A 22497-nucleotide genomic window follows, 5' to 3' on the forward strand; every position below is an offset into this window, starting at 1 on the left:
TGTTTCTAATATAAGTTCAATAGCAATATATCTTCCATAAGTATCCGCCTCTATTATCTTAGCTGGTATATCCTTTCTTAAATATACCACTATGCCATTTTTCTTGTCCAAAGCTGAAGCAGCAAAATGTTTACCTAAGTTTGAGTTTATTAAGTAGTTTTGATCTGATAATTTAATATGTGTTTCTTGTAAACAAGTCACATAATTTTTAAATTGTTTCAGATAATGGATTTTTTTTTTCTGAGAGAAAAAAAAAATCCATTATCTGAAACAATTTAAAAATTATGAATTCAAACCATTGACATTCCAGGTCAGAATTTTATTTGCCATTACTGGCCTCCTGAAGCTTTTGAGCAATCAGCTGAAGATCCTCCTCCCGTATCTTTGGCCTTGCTCCTCCCACTGCTTCTGTAGGAAGATCCTGAGCTTTACTTTGAGTTTGTTGCTCTTTTTCTTTACGCTGAGGGCTCCCCTTATCACTCTTTGTTCTTGTGGTTGTTCCTCAGATGGTAACATCACTGGAATCACCTCAGCTTCCACACCCATTTGAGTCTCTTGAATTCTTTTTTCTATTATTTCTATTTCAACTTTCAGCACAGTAGAAAGAAAATCTTTGGCCTTAAGCACAGTATCAATATGATATCTTCTTCCTTAATAATACACTGTCAAACCAATTGGAACTTCCCATCTAAATTGAATCTGGTACTTTTTAAGTTCTTATGTAAAAAATATAAAGTCTTTCCTGTCCCTTAGCATTTTGGGAGGAATCTCTTTCAAAACCTTCAACTCCTGATCTCCTATTTTCAACTTTTTCTGACATGCAACTTGCAAGATCCGGTTTCTCATTGTTCTTTTCACAAAGTAAACCACAATGTCTCTAGGGAGTTTCTTCTGCCTAGCAATCCAAGAATTAACTCTGTATATTTTATCAATTTGATAAGCAACCTCTTGTGGGTCAGATTCAATAAGTTCGGCCAAGGCTTCTGATAAAATTTTCTTTAAATCTTCACCTTTTTCCTCTTGTAACCCCCTAATTCTCAGAGCTCCTTCCATCATCCTATACTGCATCACCACCACCTGATCTTCATTTTTATCCAATTTTATTTGCATTCCTCCCATTTTATTTTCTAATTGCTGGTTTGACTGGGCAATTTCTTGCACCTCCTCCTCCAACCCCTCCAATCTTTTTGCCAAACCTTGAAAAGCCATTGAAATATCTTTTTTAATTTTTTTATTTCTTCTCTTTCATTTCTTCTCTTACTTTCTCATAATTTTCCATCAACTCCTTAAACCTCTCTTCAAACATTTTCCCTTGCTCTTTAAGCGTATCTTCCAAAGCTACTTCAGATCCCCTTCTGCCAGCAGTCTTAGATGGTTTAGTAGCCATTTCAGTTTTTAAAAGTCACAAAATTTAACTTTAAAACTTTTCTTTTCCCCTTTAAGTATAGGAGAGCTCAATTCGTTGTAATCCACAAATAACCTTTCTTAGTTACACAGCCAGCTTCCACTTTCACTTCACTTCACTTTCACTTCCTCTCAGACGCCATTTTAAACAGTCAGTTAAGGAAAAAAAATTTTTTTCACTTTTTAAAGGGTAGAAGTCAGGAAGTCAAAAATACTTGCAATCCAATAATTGTTCACTCACGTTTATTTCGTCTGCATGTAGAAATCCATAGAAAAAATCAATTGGGCAGAGATGGACACTTTCTTCTTTTCCTGCTTCTGCAGGAGCGTGCTGAAGTTCGGAGCTCGGCAGGATTTCAGTGGGACTCAACCCTCCGGGGCTCTGCTTAACAAAGCCAAGCCCCTGGGTAGATCTACCACTCTCCCGCCACTCTATCCTCTCCCTTTCTCCCAGGGAGAGAAGTTGAAGCCGACGAACAGCTGATTTTTGCTGTTTCGCCAGCTTTTATGAGATTTCAGCACGGAGCGCCTTGATTAGGTGCCCAGCGAGGAAAGTACCCAATTTCTTGCCTGGTCCCCTTTGTATAAACTTTAACGTGATTTATAACTGTTGCCTGGCACCAGGAATGCCTAGAGAATTCTCACACCTCGGGAAATGAAAGGGGGGGGGAACGAGTGGATTGTAGGATGACCTTGAGAAGCCCTTCATATCTGTTTCTCAGAGAGGCTGGTGCAATTCATCTTCACACCAACGGATTGGTCGGAATCCACATCGGAAAATTGGGAGGGGATTCCTAATTTCCTTTATCCTGAACTGCATGCCTTGAGGAATCCCAGAACCTGTACTTTGAGTTTTGACTTGCTTTCTTTTTTTTTTTAATTTTAATTTTATTTTATACATAAATGAACACTTAATACATCAATCAATCCTTCCATGTGTCATCTTGGTGTTTCTTAGGTGGCTTTGTCTTGTTGTTTCTTCTATCTTTATTTTCACTTAATCTGTTACAACATCTCTCCAGAAATACAATATTATATATTGTATTATTACATATTATTACATATTATTATATGTATTGTATATATATGTAATTATTTATACCATTCTCTTACATAACTATTAATTTATTTATCTATATCTCTTTTCTAGCTTATGGTAAAATAGACCCCATATCTTAAAATATTCTGAATCCTCTCTTTAATTTTCAAAGTTAATCTATTCATTTCTGCAGTCTAAAATTTTCTTAATTGCTTCCCCTTCCAAAGGTATTTTCTCTGCTTTCCAATTTTGCGCATAATCAAATATATATTTTCTTTACTAATTTTCTGTGGAAGGAAAGCCAATAGGAACAGCTCTGGTTTTAAATCAGTATGTTGTTGTGTCATTTCTTCTAGCCATGTCTTAATTTTATTCCAATATTTTTAGCTTCTAAACATGTCCATCACATATGATAATAAGATCCTGGTAACTGGTGACATTTCCAACATTTAGCTAATTTATCTTTAAACATTTTTGCCAGTTTCTCAGGGGGCATGTGCCATCTATAAAACATTTTATATTGATTGTCTTTACAAGTGAAACTCAAAAAAATTAGAAAATCATGCAAAAGTTCATTTATTTCAGTAATGCAACTTAAAAGGTGAAACCAATATATGAGATAGATTCATTACATGCAAAGCGATGCATAGTTCTTGATTTGTCATAATTTTGATGATTATGGCTGACAGCTCATGAAAACCCCAAATTCACAATCTCAGAAAATTAGAATATTACATGAAATCAATAATGATAACCATGTTGGTATTTTCAAATAGTATTTGCCTCTAACCTTCTCCCATACCAATAACAATGCATTTCTTATATAATGTCTGTGAAAGTACATATGCATCTTTTTTATACCATACCATAAGAATGCATGCCATCCCAATTGTAAATCATGTCCTTCCAAAGTTAATAATCTTGTATTTCTTAATTTAACCCATTCCTTCATCCAAGTCAATGCGGCTTCCTGGTAGTATAGTTCCCAGTTCGGCAGTTCAAATCCTCTATGTAACCTTGCATCTTGTTACATTCTTATGCTTATTCTTGCTCTTTTTCCTCTTGCCTTATAAATTTCCTTATTATCTTGTTAAGATGTTGAAAATAAGTCTTTTCAATTTTTATTGGTACTGTCTGAAATAAAAATAATAGTTTTGGCAATATATTCGTCTTGATTATTGCAATCCTTCCCATAAATGACAGTTGTACATTTTTCCATTTCTCCAAGTCTTTCTCAATTTGTTCTTTTAATTTATAATAGTTATCCTCTTTTATCTTGATATTAAATATAATCCTAGGTATTTGACTGTTTTCACAATTTGTATATCTAATTTCTCCTTTATCTCTCTTTTTTGTTTTTCTGTAATACTTTTCACCAATATTTTCATTTTTTCTTTGTTTATTTTTAGGCCAGACAACTTTTCATAACTCTCTATTTGTTCTAGTAATTTGGGGCTCGTTATTTGAGGTTCTTCCAAAATGAATCAGCAAAAGCTTGCAATTTATACTCTTTTAATTTTCATCACTTTTATCTCTTCATCCCACCTAATATTTCTACTTCTAAGGTCAAAATATATAACAATGTAATAACAACAACAACAACAACAGAGTTGAAAGGGACCTTGGAGGTCTTCTAGTCCAACCCCCTGCCCAGGCAGGAAACCCTACACCATTTCAGACAAATGGTTGTCCAACTTTTTCTAAAAAAATTTCAGTGTTGGAGCATTCAGAACTTCTGCAGGCAAGTTGTTCCATTAATTGTTCTAACTGTCAAGAAATTTCTCCTTAGTTCTAAGTTGCTTCTCTCCTTGATTCCACCCATTGCTTCTTGTTCTACTCTCAGGTGCTTTGGAGAATAGTTTGACTCCCTCTTCTTTGTGGCAACCCCTGAGATATTGGAACGCTATCATGTCTCCCCTAGTACTTCTTTTCATTAAACTAGACATATCCAGTTCCTGCAACCCTTCTTCATATATTTTACCCTCCAGTCCCCTAATCATCTTTGTTGCTCTTTCTCTGCACTCTTTCTAGAGTCTCAACATCTTTTTTACATCGTGGCGACCAAAATTGAATGCAATATTCCAAATGTGGCCTTACCAAGGCATTATAAAGTGGTATTAACACTTCACATATTCTTGATTCTATCCCTCTTTTTATGCAGCCCAGAACTGTGTTGGCTTTTTTGGCAGCTGCTGCACACTGCTGGCTCATATCTAAATGGTTGTCCACTAGGACTCCAAGATCCTTCTCACAGTTGCTACTATTGAGCAAGGTACCATATATCCAGTACCTGTGCATTTTGTTTTTTGTTTTTCTTTGCCTATAGAACCTTACTTTTTTCACTGTTGAATTTCATTTTGTTAGATAGCGTCCAATGTTTAAGTCTGTCAAGATCCTTCTGTATCTTGAGCCTATCTTCTGGAGTGTTGGCTATTCCTGCCAGTTTGGTGTCATCTGCAAATTTGATGAGTTCCCCATCTATCTCCTTGTCCAAGTCATTGATGAAGATGTTGAAGCATACTGGGACTAAAACAGAGCCTTGGGATACTCCACTGCATACTTCCCTCCATGTGGATATAGTTCCATTGAGGACTACACGTTGAGTGCGGTTGGTCAGCCGGTTATGAATCCATCTGGAGGTGGTGTTGTCTAACCCACACTTTTCTACTTTATCTAGTAGTAGGTTATGGTCTACTTTATCAAATGTTTTACTGAAGTCCAAGTAAATTATATCGACAGCATTCATCTGGTCCACTAATTTTGTCACTGTCAAAAAATGCAATAAGATTAGTCTAGCATGATCTGTTTTTGACACACCCTTGTTGGCTTTTGATTATTACTTTATTTGCTTCTAGGTGTTCGGTGATTTGTTGCTTGATTATCTTTTCCAGAATCTTCCCTGGTATTGGGGTCAGGCTGATAGCTCTGTAGTTTCCTGGATCTATTTTTTTTCCTTTTTTGAAGATGGGAACTACATCAGCTTTTTTCCAGTCCTCTGGCAGTTCCCCTGTGCTCCAGGATCTTTGAAAGATATAGTTCAGTGGTTCTGAGATCTTGTCCGTCAGTTCCTTCAGAATCTTGGGGTGTAATCCATCTGGTCCCAGTGATTTGAACTCATCTAGGGTAGACAGGTGTTCACTTATCATTTTTTCCCCTATTTTAACTTGCGTTCCTAATCTGTTTTTTGTGGTGCTGTTTTTGATAGGTTGGATTGTTTTTTCCTTTTGTGTAAAGACAGATGCAAAAAAGAGTTAAGTAGATCTGCTTTCTCCCTCTTGCGTGTCACCTTCTTGCCACTTTTTCCCAGCAATGGGCCAATTTTCCTTGACTTTTTTCTTGTTTTTAACATGTTGGAAGAAGCTTGTTTTGTTATGTTTTACTTTTGTTGCTAGCCTTTGTTCATTGTGAGCCTTAGCTTTCCTCACTTCATCTTTACAGGCTCGGCCTATTTGCTGATATTCTGCCTTAGTTATTTGCCCCCCTTTCCACTTTTTATACTTGTCCTTTTTGTCTTTTAATTTGTCAGATAGTTCTTTATGCATCCATGCTGGTTGCTTTTGAGATCTATTATTTTTCTTCTTTGTTGGTAGTATGCTAGACTGGGCTTTTATAATCTCACTTTTCAAAATTTTCCAAGCTTCTTGAGTTGTTTTCCCCTTGAGGATTCTCATCCATGGAATCCTTCTCAAGCTCTCGCTATGTAGATAAAGGACATCCTTGTCTTATACCCTTTGTTATATTAACATTTTCTGTCATTTCTCCATTCATCATTATCTTAGCTGATTGTCTATCATAAATTGGTTTTATAGTATTTATAAATATCTCCCCAAAATCCATTATCTGCAGTTGTTTTGTCATAAATTGCCTGTTCACATTGGAGTTTTGACTTGCTTTCATCCCTTTCAATAAAAGGTTCCATTTGAAATACAATGTTCTCAAGAGTTCATACTTTTTTGGAAGGAGGGGGAGAGAAGCTGGTCCTTACACTTCTTGATGATAGAAGAGCAAAGAAGTGCCAATCAGGGTATGAGTTGTCCCTGAGGATTTTCTTCACTCTTCTAAGGGAGCGAGCCCTAGCAATGTCATCTAGTGGTATCGGGCACAGCTGATGTTTCGTACTGTGCTAACCATCCTCTGTAATGTTTTTCTGTCCGTGGATGTCAAGCCAGCATACCACACTGTAATGCAGAGTGAAGATGCTTTTTATGGTGGTCTGGTAAAAGGAGGTAATTGATTGCTGTTCCACTTTGTTTTTTCCCAAGACTCTAAGGAAGTGGAGTCTCTGTTGGGCCTTTCTAGCCACCTGGGTTGTGTTGATTTTCCAAGTGAGATCTTCACTGAAATAGACTAATAGAATATTTTCCTACTACTTCTTCTCATGTCAAGATGAATTTGCTTTAGAAATCCTTTCAAAAGAGAAGAGAAAAATGCTCATATTGACATGTAGGCTTCTCTGTGTTACAGTAAAACCATAATTTATGTGACTTTCTTGCCTGTCACCATTCAATCCTTTCTCCCATCATCTTCAGCCTTCTTGGCTTGAATCAACACTCGAGAAGATATCCTGAGGAAATTCTTTCTGCTAGGGTTTTTGAATAGAATTATTGTTAAAAACTTTTCTTCTTCTTGAAGAAATAGCTGGAGAAGTTTAGGATGAAATTAAGAGAGACTCTTCGTCCAATTTTATCTGCCCACAAATTTGATGGAAATTTCATCAAAAGCCCCAGACATTTTAAACTTTCATATAGACTTGAAGACCTGGGGAAGTGCTACACAAGCAGGCAGTTAATTCCAGAACTGAGAGATGTATTCTATGTGAGTGAGTAGTTTACAACATAGTGGAACAATATAAACACATTACCAAAAGTACTATTAAAGAATTTGGGTAAAGGGTGATATGGAAAATAATGACCACAATGGTTCCAATGGTGGTAGGAGGGCATGGGGCTGTGACTCTTAGGGTGGGAGAATGGCTCAACAGATCTCAGAAATAACATCAGAGTTCTCTGTCCAGAAGTGCTAGAAAAAGTTAAGATACTGTGCAGAACTCTCAAACTCCCTGGTAGAGGACCCAAAATTGTGAGAATCAAAAAAGTCTCATGAATCTATCTTAATTTATATTTAATAAAATGTTTTATACTTATATTTTGTTATAAGTTTTATATTTATATTTTGATGTTCATCCTAGTTTGACCCTATTTTCTTCAAATCCCAGAACCTATTAGCTATTGGCTGGCCCTGGTGAAATCGTCACATTCTCTCCAGATATTAGGGTCTTTTTTTTTTAAAGCAGCCAAACCTTTTTCTGATAGTCAATTATTTTCTGATCTTACCTTAAGATCCTCTTTCTATATTACTGGCTCATGGGATTTCCCCCCAACGTTCATTCAATATGGTTCAGTTCAAAGCATTACCTTGCAAATGTTGATGAATAAATTTCATAGCAATATAGGCATCACTAGAATTTTGTTTAGTCTTCTACTTTAATATGATTATCTAGCTCATTCTTTTATTTTAATATGATTATTCAGCAGCTCTGATGATGATACTGTAAATATAAAAAGAGCCATCGTACAATAGTTTTGAACACTACAGCAAGGAATTTATCAAACATTTCCTTCTGATGAACTAGCCCTTCATTGTTTTTTTGCTTCCAAGTGTTAACTTTAATTAATTACTTGTTTGAAGTATTCATAAACAGTAATGATTTGCATTGTAGATTGTCATAATGTTTTAAATTCAAATAAGTATTTAAGGTAAACTGTGGGATGTAAATTTATGTATACTGAATTAAATAATAAAGATGGATGGATGGATGGATGGATCGAGACACAAAATGAGAGATTAGAAGGCAATTCATATACCTCCCACTTACCATTAATGTGATAATCCCAGGGTAAGGCTCTTTTTATTTCAGGAATTTTCCTTGGAAGATCTTTAGATGCAGAATATTCTTTTCATATGACCTGAATGAGCTCTTTAAAAAATATGGGGATTGATACTCATTTTGAACTAACTTCTGCTTTAAAATTGTTCATCAAGTAATCAAGCGATACTAATATACATAGCACACAAAATTAGAAATCTCTTAGTCAAAACTCATTCTTTTCTGTAACACTCCATTTATACATGCCAAAGGGACTGTCTGAAAAGTTATGGAGATCCCATAGTACAAACATACTCAGATATCTTAATTTTAGTCAGTATTTAAAATCAGCCAAAGTAAATACCTGCCTTCACTTTCCGTCAGAATACTTTTGAATAAATCCTCATATTAAAAAATGCTTGATATTTTAAAATAATGTATCTGTCCCATTCTTTTTCAGATGCTTTCATTATTTTTTGTGATAAAATTAGTTTATCAAAATATAAAATACAAAATACTAAGAAAAATGAGAATAATAGGAAAAGAGGGAAGGGGAATTGGAAAAAGTGTAGGGTAAAAGGATAAAGAGATATATTGACTTCTAATTCTTTTTGGTGCAGTAGAATAAGGTAATAACATACAACCTCAGTTTTTTACTTTTGCATAGTAATATATATTACCGGTAGTCATTTTCATAACACAAACTATCTAATCCCTAAATCAAAATTCCATGCTTTTTTCATCTTAATCCAGAAGCTTCTTAAATCCAGAAGCAGTTTCCAAGTATAAACAAAACTAATTGTATTCTTTTCTTTAATCAAAGCAGTCAGTTTAGTCATCTCTGCAAAATTATCAACTTTTGCAGCCATTCGTCCATTGTGGGAATCAAAGTATCCTTCCATTTTTGTGCATAGGGTGTTCTTGATGCTGTCAGTATATGTAACATCAAAGTTTTAAATTTTCTGCATTAATTTTTTTACATCCCTATTGTGTAGTTTGCATACAGCTTCCCTGTAATTAGTATTAAAATAATGTAATAATATTTAATATTATTTTGGTGCATCAAGGGGGGAGTGGGAACAGTAGGAGGAGAAATCCAAATAAAGCAACAAGTTAAAAGCTAAACTGAAAATGCATTTAAAATATCAACTGATATGAAGATATGTAGCAAGTTTCACAGATCAAGATATTTTTTCAACCTAAGAAATATTTTGTGCTCTGCAATTCAAGATCAAGTTCAGAATTACAATTCTGAAGAGGAATTGAGGGATTGCTGGTTTTATTTCCTATGATGTGAGAAGTATGGTCTGAATTACTCATTGCAAACATCAGTTACTGATATTCAATTCAGTAACTATCCAATGATCAAATAATTGCCCCAACCTAACAGATATCCTACTTTAATGCATTCTATTGTGGGTCAGCCAAGGAACTGTGTTGTTCATATCTATATCTAGAAAAAGCATCCTTCCCATTAGATACATTTAAAAGCAAAATCTTATGCCTTTGCACATGATCAAATCGATTAATAATCAAGCCCTGACTTTTTGAAAAGGACAGCAGGCTGCAACACTGTACGGTAAATAAAGTTTTATTTTCTTCCAGCTCTGCAAGATTAGTATTGCCAACAATCAGAGATCAACTTATAATAAAAGTAAATAGTTTACAAATTATAGGCGTGTAAATGTATTTCTCCCAAAATATAGTACAAAAGCTATATATTAATAAATGAAGTCTTTCATTCTGGATTCATTATAAGCAAAAGCTTAAAAATAATGGCCTTCAATAAACAATCAATAGAAAGAAAATAGCTAGCCAACTCCCATTCAGTTTGTATTACATATTGTCTGAAATAATTTTGCAATATATGAAACAAAACCCACAATAAAATAAATAGAATCATTCATTTTTGTGAAAGAAATTTTTTTTGGAGGAAAATACTTCAATTCCTTTTAAAAAAACTATAAAGCTAAACTGAAAATTGTATCTAAATGAAACACACAGCACTTGATGAACAATCTTTCTTAAAGGCAAAAAATTAACCATATTTATAGTCCCAATTGTCAATCTGTCCTTCCTTGCTGTGTTTTTCTCAGGTGAAACCTGAATAACTATTCTGTCTGCTCCATGCTTCAAAGAGCCAATTTGAGGATATGATCTGATTTCAAAGTTGTGTAATCTGTTATAAAGTACATACATTGCAAGTTCTTCAACATGAGGGTCAAAACCAGAGCTAGGAAAGAATTGGAGAGAAAAGTGGGAAGGGGAAAGAGACACGATAAGAAATGTTATGAATTGTGAAAATACATGGCATACAAATATTTGTAAGTATATAACTAACTAATTATAAGACAAATACATTAATCTTAATCATTAGTGCCACTAACATGTTGGCAAATCAGTTATTTTTCAAAGTGGCGGTGGCAGTTAAGGGAGACAGCATATGAAGGAACAGTCTCAATAACAGTGATAAGACAGCTTGATTTGGTAACACACAACACATTGCAAGGGAGGGAAGTGTCTATTACCACGGGTGTAAGTTACATGCAGCCTATAACTGATTATATTTTCTTTTTGTGCTTTATGCCTCTCTGAAGTTTAGTATGAATTGGGGCATTAGTTTTAATAGCTTTTGTGTGTGCTTATGTGATGGTTCTGTTACCGGCTTCTAACAATGTTGATTTTTGACCACTGTGTGGACAAGTTGCTGCAGTTTTCTTGGCAAGATTTCAGGGTTGCCACTGTGTCTTCATAGAACTGAGAGAAAATGACTGGCAGGTCACCTAGTTGGCTTTATATTCAAGGCAGGACTGTAACTAAAGTCTCCTATTTTAACCTCGTACTTTAATCATTACAGTGAACTGGATCTCTGTAATAATGTAGTTATTAATAATTTTAAAATAATAGCTTTCATGTTATAAAATAACTCTATATATTTTTACTATAAATATAATTTGTTTAAGTTTTAGTATCACTGCCCTTCTGCTTTTTAAATTGTGACTGTAAATTGCAATGGCTTCTAGCTAATTAGTTCTGTTTTCATTTATTAGAGCATGCTTTCTTTTGATCGTATGCTGCAGGTATATACAAATTCCACTGGTATAAAGAAGGAGTTAGGAAAATTATTTTAGAAAATAAAAATAGTTAAGAATGAAACATGATCACTAAGGCATGAAGAAATTACTACTGTTTTAGTGAAAGAAAAGGAAAAACAAATAGTTATGTAACACTCACCTACATACTAACTAAAGTACTGATTGATGATTTATTCAGAAGAGACCACTGGAGTTGAAGTGAACTATAAAGCCAGAAGGAGAACAGCTTATTGGATTAGTGTGTTAATCAAAGCAGATGTGATTACAGAAAAAGCATATTTATTTCTAGCTATGGCTATTGGTCAAAACAAATACTACTCTTAACATTAAGCACAGTATGTCTATGTTCCGCAAAACATATAAGGGCCGGAATAGCTCAGGCTGTTAAGAAGCCTGTTATTAGAACACAGTAGCCTGCAATTACTGCAGGTTCAAGCCCGGCCCAAGGTTGACTCAGCCTTCCATCCTTTATAAGGTAGGTAAAATGAGGACCCAGATTGTTGGGGGGGCAATAAATTGACTTTGTAAAAAAAATATACAAAATAGAATGAGACTATTGCCTTATACATTGTAAGCTGCCCTGAGTCTTCGGAAAAGGGCGGGATATAAATGTAAACAAAAAAAAAAAAAAAAACTAGCATACTGCAGAGGTTAATTCCAGGTAATCCAAGATACTTAATTTTAAATGCTGTTTTAAATACACTGGTATTCCATTTAAATCTGCACAAATTTTCTAGATTAGAATACTTGACAGTAATTTTGATCTCTTCATTGTACTCAAAAATTCTCTGATAGATATACAAATGAGATCATAAAATATATTTTTTTTCCAAATAATCCATTTTGGATTAATTCAAAATGAAATGTTACGTCCAATACTGTACTCTTACTAACTCATCTAATAGTCAAAAGGAAAATTAAAAAGGATAAAGCCCAATGGTCCACAGATGTTTGGAATAAAAAGGAAATAACAAGATTATTAGTGTGGAAGTGGGAAAATGGGGTCTCTAGAATAGACTGGGAAATTAAAAGATATTTATGAAAAAATAGTGGCAAATGACTTCTATACAATGGTCAGATAACTTAATAGGTATATCCATAAATGTTTTAACACTCAATGTTTTTAATGGTAATATCTAATGACCCAGAATTGCTTGAGAGTAAGGTAGGCAAATTTAATAAATGAATGAATAAATAAAATTACAGAGAATACAACTCTTTCTCTTTTTTAAATAGACATCAATATGTCAAGATCTGATTTCACCTTTGCGGGTGACAAATACCTAATCTTTTATGCAGAATAAGAAAACTACATCATTCATTTTAGTTTGTCCAATTTAAAAAAATAAGAAAATATGGAAGACATGGGACTGAAATATAAGTTGTTCATCTAGTAAAAGTTAAACATTTTCATAAAATTTGTTTTTCCCCATTTTTCTGGATTGTTTTCACATTTAAGTTGTGTAGATTTCCTCAGATTTCCTGTTTAACTCTGAGGCAAGCATATTAAATACATATATGCTGATATAGACATCACGTATTTTATCATCATATTCACTAAGAGTACTATATGTTAATGTCTGCTATATTTGCCACTTCTATCACAAAAACATTCCAATATTGTCCAAATTGTTAAGGTATGCCTTTATTTACGATCAGTTGCTTAATGACCATTTGAAATTACGATAGATTTTTAAAAGCTACTTATGGCTCATCCGTGAAGTTGCAATTACTGCATCCTTATGCCAAAGTTATGTGATAATATTTGGGTGCTTGGAAACCTGCTCACATTTATGCCCAGTTGCAGCATTCTGTCACCCTTTTTGTCTATTTCTGGCATTTTTCCAGCAAAAAATTCCTATTGTATATGCTGGATTTACTTAGCATCTGATTTGCTTAATAACTGTGATGACTCACTTTACAACTGTTGCAAAAATATTATAAAATCATGGGTGGTTACATTTTATTTATTTATTTTATTTATTTATAATTTAATTTCTATACCGCCCTTCTCCCGAAGGACTCAGGGCAGTTTACAGCCATATTTAAAAACACAAAATACAAACAGCAAATTTAAAACAGAATTAAAACCAAATATTTAATAGGCCGAATCAGACTAAAACGGTCATAGACCGACATAAAACCCATTTAATAATTTCGATTTAAAATTACGCTTAGGCCAGTTCTGCATGATGAAATAATAAAGTCTTAAGTTCACGTTTGAAGGTCCGGAGGTCAGGGAGTTGGCGCAACCCCGGAGGCAGCTCATTCCAAAGGGCCGATGCTGCCACAGAGAAGGCTCTCCCCCTGGGGGCTGCCAACGGAAATTGTTTGGTTGATGGCACCCTGAGAAGGCCCATCCTGTGGGAGCGCACAGGTCATTGGGAGGCTATCAGTGGCAGAAGGCGGTCTCGTAAATAGCCCAGTCCTAAGCCGTGGAGCGCTTTAAAGGTGATGACCAGCACTTTGAATTGTACCTGGAAGGCTACCGGCAGCCAGTGCAGGCCGCACAGGATAGGTGTTATATGGGAGCAACGAGGTGCTCCCTCTATCACCCGCGCAGCCGCATTCTGGACTAGCTGGAGCCTCCTGGTGCTCTTCAAGGGGAGCCCCATGTAGAGAGCATTGCAATAGTCCAGGCGGGAAGTAACAAGGGCGTGAGTGACCGTGCATAAAGAGTCCCGGTCTAGGAAGGGGCGCAACTGGCGAATCAGGCGAACCTGATAAAATGCTCCCCTGGTGACGGGCATCAGATGTTCCTCTAAGGACAGCCGATCGTCCAGGAGAACGCCTAAGTTGCGCACCCTCCCCCTGGGGGCCAGTACTTCACCCCCAACAGTCAGCAATGGCGTAAGCTGACTGTACTGGGATGCCGGAACCCACAACCACTCTGTCTTGGAGGGGTTGAGCTGGAGCCTGTTCCTCCCCATCCAGACCCACACGGCTTCAAGACACTGGGCCATCACCTCAACAGCTTCGTTGGGGTGGTTCGGAGTGGAAATGTACAGGTGGGCTTGTTTGTCACGTACCTGGCTCCTTGCGGCATGGCAGCAGCCCTGCCCGAGCTCCTGGAGGTGCTTGCTGGAGTGGCGGTGGAGACCCCCAGACTTATTGTCATGGGGGACTTTAACTTGCCATCGACCGGCATGTCATCTTCAGTTGCTTGGGAGTTCACGGCTTCCATGACGGCCTTGGACCTGACTCAAGTAGTTGATGGCCCTACTCACAGTGGGGGTGGCACTCTGGATTTGATTTTCATCTCTGGTCAGTGGTTGAAGGATCTGGATTTGAGGGATTTAGTCATCGAGCCTTTGCCATGGTCAGATCACTCTCTCCTTCGCCTAGACTTTCTGACCGCCACTCAACACCGCAGGGAGACGGAACCAATACGTTGGTTCCGTCCCAGGCGCCTGATGGACCCGGAGAGGTTCCAGACGGAGCTTGGGCCGTTTCCTGAGGGTCTGGCTCACGGCACGTCCGAGGAACTTGTCGCAGCTTGGGAACGGGCCACGGCGGGGGCCTTGGACCGTGTCATGCCTTTGCGGCCTCTGACCTGGCGTAGGTCTCAACCAGCTCCCTGGTATTCCAAGGAGCTGAGGGGGATGAAACGCCGGAGAAGATGCCTAGAGAGTTCCTGGAGGTCCAGTCGTTCGGAGGCTGATCGGACCTACCTAGTGGCAATGAGGGAAGCGAGACGTTGCTACGTCTCCTCCCTCATTGCATCGGCAGATAACCGCCCGGCCACCCTGTTTCGGGTAACTCGCTCTCTCCTTCAACAGGGGGAGCAGGATGACCCGTTACAAGGACGTGCTGAGGAGTTTAGTGGTTATCTATACGACAAAATCGTTCAGCTTCGGGACAATCTGGACCAAAATTGGGTAGATCCAGGTGGGATGTCAGAGAGCCGTCTTGTTGAGATTATTTGGGATGAATTTGACCCTGTGGCTCCCGAGGACATGGACAGGTTGCTGGGTAGGTTGAACACCACCACATGTTTACTGGACCCGTGTCCCTCCTGGTTGGTGCTGGCCGCACAGGACGTGACACGAGGCTGGCTCCAGGGGATTACGAATGCTTCTTTGTTGGAGGGGGTCTTTCCGGCCGCCTTGAAAGAGGCGGTAGTGAGGCCTCTCCTCAAGAAGCCTTCTCTGGACCCAGCTGTTTTAGGTAATTATCATCCGGTCTCCAACCTTTGCTTCGCAGCGAAGGTTGTAGAGAGTGTGGTGGCATGTAAACTACCCGAGTACCTGGAGGAAACAGTCTATCTAGACCCGTTCCAGTCCGGTTTTCGGCCCGGTTACAGCACTGAGACGGCTTTGGTCGTGTTGGTGGATGATCTCTGGAGGGCCAGGGATAGGGGTTATTCCTCTGCCTTGGTCCTATTAGACCTCTCAGCGGCTTTTGATACCATCGACCATGTTATCCTGCTGCACCGGTTGGAGGGATTGGGATTGGGAGGCACCGTTCATCGGTGGTTCTCCTCCTATCTCTCCGATCGGTCGCAGACAGTGTTGACGGGGGGGCAGAGGTCGGCCCCGAGACGCCTCACTTGTGGGGTGCCTCAGGGGTCGATTCTCTCGCCCCTCTTGTTCAACATCTATATGAAGCCGCTGGGTGAGATCATCAGTGGTTTCGGTGTGAGGTACCAGCTGTACGCTGACGACACTCAGCTGTACTTTTCCACACCGGACCACCCCAACGAAGCTATCGAGGTGTTGTCCCAGTGTCTGGAAGCCGTACGGGTCTGGATGTGGAGAAACAGGCTCAAGCTCAATCCCTCCAAGACGGAGTGGCTGTGGATGCCGGCATCCCGGTACAGTCAGCTGCAGCCGCGGCTGACTGTTGGGGGCGAGTCATTGGCCCCAATGGAGAGGGTACGCAACTTGGGCGTCCTCCTGGATGGACGGCTGTCTTTCGAAGTTCATTTGACGGCCGTCTCCAGGAGAGCTTTTCACCAGGTTCGCCTGGTGCGCCAGTTGCGCCCCTTTCTAGACCGGGATGCCCTATGCACGGTCACTCATGCTCTCGTGACATCCCGTCTGGATTACTGCAATGTTCTCTACATGGGGCTCCCCTTGAGGAGCACCGGGAGACTCCAGGTAGTTCAGAATGCGGCTGCGCGGGTGATAGAGGGAGCCCCTCGTGGCTCCCATGTAACACCTCTCCTGCGCAGACTGCACTGGCTGCCTGTGGTCTTCCGGGTGCGCTTCAAGGTTTTGGTAATGATCTTCAAAGCGCTCCATGGCATAGGGCCGGGCTACTTACGGGACCGTCTGCTGCCACCGAATGCCTCCCACCGACCCGTGCGCTCTCACAGGGAGGGACTCCTCAGGGTGCCATCGGCCAGGCAGTGCCGACTGGCGACGCCCAGGGGAAGGGCCTTTTCTGTGGGGGCCCCCACCCTCTGGAACGAGCTTCCCCCAGGACTTCGCCAACTTCCTGACCTTCGAACCTTCCGCCGCGAGCTTAAGACACATCTATTTATCTGCGCAGGACTGGACTAGATTTTTTAAATTTTTAAATGTTTAAATTTTAAATTTGGTTTTAAATGGGGTTTTATTATTTATATCTTTATTTTAAATATTCGGCCTATGGAATAAGTTTTTTAAATTAATGTTTTACTTTGTATATATATATGTTCTTAATATGGCTGTAAACCGCCCTGAGTCCAGGTAATATCCACAAGACCCGTCCCCGTCATCCCGCCTGAATCTATCCAATCAGCGTCCAGTCCGTCCCGGATCCGAGCGATTTTATCGGACAGATACTGTACATAGTGCTTCTGCTTGTATACAATAACTTACGATCAAAATTCTGGGTCAGCTATGGTAGTAAATTGAAGATTACCTGAATTCCAAAACTTCTTATCAATTCTTACCAGTGTCCGAGCATTTTCTTGTTCTAAGATCTTCTGAGTTTGATCAGGAGGAAATTTCAGCACTGAAGTTATAACCTTTGCCATTGTCTAAAATATGAACAAAAGAAATAGTGTTCAAACAATCAAATCAATTTGTTTATGAAATCTTATACACTATTCTTAGGAATGTTAAAGGAAGCATGGTTAAAAAAAATAGAAGCACGTATTTGTTTCTTCTCCCATGATAATTTGTAATGTAATTTTTGTGTGCAAATGAATCAAGGGAATATTTACTTATTAAGACTAACAATTCAAATTACACATTCTATACCAAGATTCAGTCTCTGCATGAAAAGAAGCAGTAGGGGTCAAGTAGACAGAATAATTTATTGACAATGCATTTTCTCTTCTACTAAATTAAAAACAATAGAAATGTAATAACTTAAAAGAGGATGTTCAGCCTAAGTTTATTCACATATTGTTCAAAGTATTTCCTTCCATAATCCTGGAATTACCTCTCAAATTAGTACAAATTAGTACATTTTGCTGGATTATGTTCTATAATACTGTCCTGTAAATGTTCATATTTATAGTGGTAGATGATCTGTTATTTTATCAGTTGCACTGATTCAGTGTTGTTGACAATACACTGTATGTAGTCCTTAGATTGGAGAAATCAAAGTACATTGCAACATCTTGTGTTTTGCAAGATTGTATCAGGATTAGAGATCCTAGTTTGCATAAATTAGTATAAACACGTTTGGGATAAAACCCAGCTTACATATATGATTAAATATATGTTTAAAACATATGTAGAGAAGTTTGTTCAACACCTGACGATGCAGGGTGGTGCAGGGCCATGTGAGATGCCTGGGGAAAGATCTTGACAATTATCTGGGAACAATTGATCAGGAATGGCCATGCCAGTTTTAATCAGGGTCTAGATCCATGATGGCGAACCTATGCCACGTGTGCCAGAGGTGGCACACAGAGCCCTCTCTGCTGGCACACGTGGCCTTGCCCCAGGTCAGATCTCTGTGGCGTTTCTTTCATGAGCGTCTGTTTCCCTGCAAACGAAGAAACAAGCTCACAAAAGCAAAAACTCTTATGTCTTGCCGTGCTGCCGGTATTGGGATGCCCTGCCTCCCGCAGGCCAGCTGGTCTTCGGGTCTCTGCTGTGCATGCATGCATGTCTGCGCACATTTATGCATGTCTGCACGTGCACATTTTCTAATGTTTACGCAGTCATGCACACACATTTGCATGTTTGCATGCACGCACGCACCTTTCAGTTTGGGCACGCAGTTTGGGCACTCAGTGTCTAAAAGGTTCACCATCACTAGTCTAGGTGAAGGAATGGATTGGAAACCCCATAGCATATGAATTCTATTAATATGGAGCTCCTGTGACAAAGTATTACTGGTCCAGGAAACCTATCCTGAATGAAAATGTATTTTCTCGAACAGGTATTTACAAATTCTTAAGGACAACGATAGGCTTTATACTTTTTCTCTTCAATTGGCACATCTTTTGAAGCTATTCTTAAATGGGGACAGCTTTACTTTAAACATAGTAATAAAATCATCCCTTGATTACTAGAATGTGTTGTTCCTGGGGCTGCCCTTAAGTATTAATCAAAGTTATGGCTACTACAACGATTAAGTTTTGGCTTATAGCATCTGTCCAAGGCTATCTGCATAAAGGCTGGGGTGAGGAATGATCACACATATCTCATGATATTACACAAATACAGTGACTTGCATACTTCATACCTCAAGTAAATACCATGGTTTATTTTATGATATAAATATGTAATTCAGCATTTGTGGGATATCACCACTATGTCAGTTTGATATCACTGTAGTTTCTTACAAATGCCACTGCATTGTACTTATTGCCTCACTTGAGGAAATTGCAATGAATACTAATTTGCTACTGGGCCAGGTTTAAGTGTGCTATCTTAACCGCTTATTTTTACAGTTTTTATAAGTGTTTTATATAGTAATTAATACATTAATCTTGTAGACTGCTTAAATAAATAAGATAATTTTGCCAATGGTATCTTCTCAGAAACCATTGGGTAGAACATGTATCTCCTTCCTAAGGCTTGTTTGAAAGTTCATTCTGCCCATTGTCCTTCCAAATATGTCATTTTTGGGCTCCTCTTGTGATGACATCATAATATTGCAACCATTATCAGAACTATTGGCATCATTACTCAAGTGCACTTAAATATGAAGTATACCTTTGTTTCACGGCCCATCATATATTCGAAAATTACTTTCCTCAAGTACTCAAACTCAGTTGGTTCACCAAAAACAGATACATCCGAATGACAAAGATTCCCATCTGCATAGAAGAAAAATTAGACTTTAAACTGGTATCTGTTACTACAAACTTATTAAGAAATTACAGAAATTACTTTGGTAATCTTTTTACAAAATATTTTGAATTTGTACTTTTGAATCTGGGAAAGCTCTAATTTACGGGAAGGGAACAACTTGCCACAGCCAACTTGCTGCAGCCAACTCACTGCAGAACAACTCGCCATGGCTAATTTGCCACAGGACAACTCGCTGTGTGACAATTTAACAATTGTATTTAATTTTTTAAAATAAATAAAATTTATTTTTATTTTTGCCATTCACATTTCATTCTATCTTTCCTTTAATGATTATGTTCTACCATTTCTTTGTCCCACAATGAGTTGTCCTGTAGCGAGATGTCTGGGGCAAGTTGGCCATGGCTAATTTTCATAGACGCCTAATTTACTACCTTTATTCTTTGGTAAGCATCCTCAGAATATTTCAATCTTCACATAAAGCACTTGTTTTACTTTCTTTCTTAATAGGTAGATTCTAGCCATTTATTCATATATATTGTTTGCACCTGGCAAACATTTAAAGTAATAATAGAAGAGCTTACTTTAAATATTAGAGGAATGTTAAAATAAAGCATCTTCCTTAGATATAACGCCTATATCAGGCCTGAAAGTTTGGGAGGGACAGCAAACAAAACAGGTTCTTCATAAATTAACTGCTAACTTCTTCTGTATAAAATTAGGGAATCAGGCAGATTCCCCATACAAGCTTTCTACATCTATTCTTTGCCATGCCACAGAGACAAATTTATTATCCATGCTTTTTAACAGAGATTGTTTGAAAACAGCCTCATTTCATCTAATCTCATTAACTATGGGAACTATGGAAATTATATTATGAAATGTTGCTCTAATGCTCTAATGATATTGCTCTAATGCTTCTAAGGCTCTCACTTTATCAGGCATGTTCATATTACATTAATTTTAAAATTAATTACATTCATTTTGAATTAATATATTAATTTTCCAACAAAGATAAATTGAAGTCATAATTTAATATTAAAGCACCCATACACATTTAATACCATGAAATCTGTAATATTAAAATATGTATTAATTTCCTTTATTTAAGTACATGAAATTTAAATGGCATAAAACATTTTGCTATGTAATCCAATCAGTATTAGTAGAGAGGAAGATGTCCAGCCTTTGACCACTCTTTTGTGGGGTGCCACAGGACACAGTACTTTCTCTGTTCTTTTTAAATATCTACATGAAATTGCTGGGTGAGATCATTTGATATCCTGGAATATGATACATATATGTTCAATATTCTGATGATACACAGTTCTACATCTCCATCCCTGGTGAACCAAGCGAGGCTGTGACTGCCTTTTTTTAGTGCCTGGAAGCTCTAAAGATCTGGATGGGGGACAACAGGCTTCAGTTGAACCCCAACAAGATGGAATGACTGTGGGTGCAAAGGACCTCTGGATCTGGTGGTTTATCATCATTAATTCAGCATGAGACTACCACAGACAGATTTTGTGGCTCCACCTGCTTAAAGAGCAGATGTTAAGCATGCCTAGGAGGCCTTTGCATAACTTTGTGTTGTGCACCAGTTGTGCTCTTACCTGGATCCTGAGGCCTGCACATGGCCACTCGTGCCCCAGTCATTTCTTGGCTGGATTACTGCAACATGCCCTACATGGGGCTGTCCTTGAAGAATATTTGGAACCTGCAGCTGGTGCAGAATGCAGCTGTGCAGACAGACCTGAGAGCTCCTAGGGCTGCACATATAATATCATTACTGCGCAAGCTGCACTAATTGCTAGTTTGCTTCCAGATCCAATTCAAGATGCTGCTGATTTTCTTTAAAACAATACATGGATGGCATAGGTCCAGGGTATCTGAGGAGCCATCTCTCCCTGATGGGACAAGACTGCCTCATTTATGCCAGCAGAAGAGATCTACTACAGATCTCGTCGGCTAAGAAACTGAAGCAGGTGGGATCAAAACCTTTTCTGCTGTGTCCCCATTCCTGTAGAATATTATTCCACAGGAGGTAATAACTGCCCCCTCCATTTGGCCTTCTTGAAGAGTATAAAAATCTGGCTTTGCCAGTTGGCCTGGAACCTGATGGGGGCATTCCCCATTGGAGGTCCCATCCATCTCTTGGCTCTTAAAGGCAAGGGTTTAGTGCAGTTTTTAATAAAATATTAATGTTGGTTCATGGTAAACTTTTCATTTGTTTCTATAGTTGATAAGCTGCCCAGAGTCACCTTGTAAGAGAAATTGGCAGCATAGAAATTTAATAAACAAACACATGTGTTATTAACAACCCCAATATTTTCTCAAACAAGGAATACACATACATTAACTGCATACAAAATATCAATGAAAGTAAGTTTCTGCTCTTATAGAGTGCAGATTTCTATGTATATTCACATTCTTCAGAAATCTACGGCAACATAACTATTTGCAGTATTTCTACAAATTGTTTAAATCACCAAATGTAAGTTACTAAGTTTTTTAAATACCTTTTAGTATATAAATATTTTGGAGATTCTATAAAAAGCCTACTGATCAAAAGGGCTACAAATATTTGTATTCTTATTATTAAAAATGTTTAAATGACTTTCTCCTATTGAAAAAGAAAAGCTACATATATATTACCTGCTACATAAATTATCTATTGTTTTAACAATTAATACCCTGATCATTTATTCTCAGTTTAATTCCCAGACAACTTGCATAGAATTGCAATCTAAATTACGCTTCCAAATATTTCCTTAAGTTTTATATTCTATTTTTCAGTGTCAAGACAATTACTCACCTCTATAAGGTGTTTTAACTGTTGTGACATATACAGCCTTCTCATAATTTTTCAACTTATCTTGTAGTGTGTGAATCTAA

General features: G+C 38.0%; 1 protein-coding gene across 8 annotated transcripts in view; it reads right to left on the reverse strand.

Annotated features, from left to right (window-relative positions):
• Window positions 1-297: 297 nt before the first annotated feature.
• GOLGA4 (golgin A4) overlaps window positions 298-22497 on the reverse strand; it is a 156191-nt gene continuing 133991 nt past the window's right edge. For 2 of the 8 annotated variants that reach the window (XM_058184113.1, XM_058184114.1), the window contains 5 exons: window positions 22418-22493; window positions 19507-19610; window positions 17283-17369; window positions 11544-11607; window positions 298-10542 (listed from right to left, as the gene is read on the reverse strand). In XM_058184113.1, the coding sequence (XP_058040096.1) occupies window positions 11575-11607; window positions 17283-17369; window positions 19507-19610; window positions 22418-22493 (300 nt within the window). In that variant the 3' untranslated portion in view covers window positions 298-10542; window positions 11544-11574. Of the gene's footprint in view, window positions 10543-11543; window positions 11608-17282; window positions 17370-19506; window positions 19611-22417; window positions 22494-22497 lie in introns of those variants that run through there. The other 6 variants (XM_058184110.1, XM_058184109.1, XM_058184106.1 and 3 more) reach the window with 5 other exon arrangements.

Source organism: Ahaetulla prasina, chromosome 4 (assembly GCF_028640845.1).
Source record: "Ahaetulla prasina isolate Xishuangbanna chromosome 4, ASM2864084v1, whole genome shotgun sequence".
Lineage (NCBI taxonomy): Eukaryota > Metazoa > Chordata > Lepidosauria > Squamata > Colubridae > Ahaetulla > Ahaetulla prasina.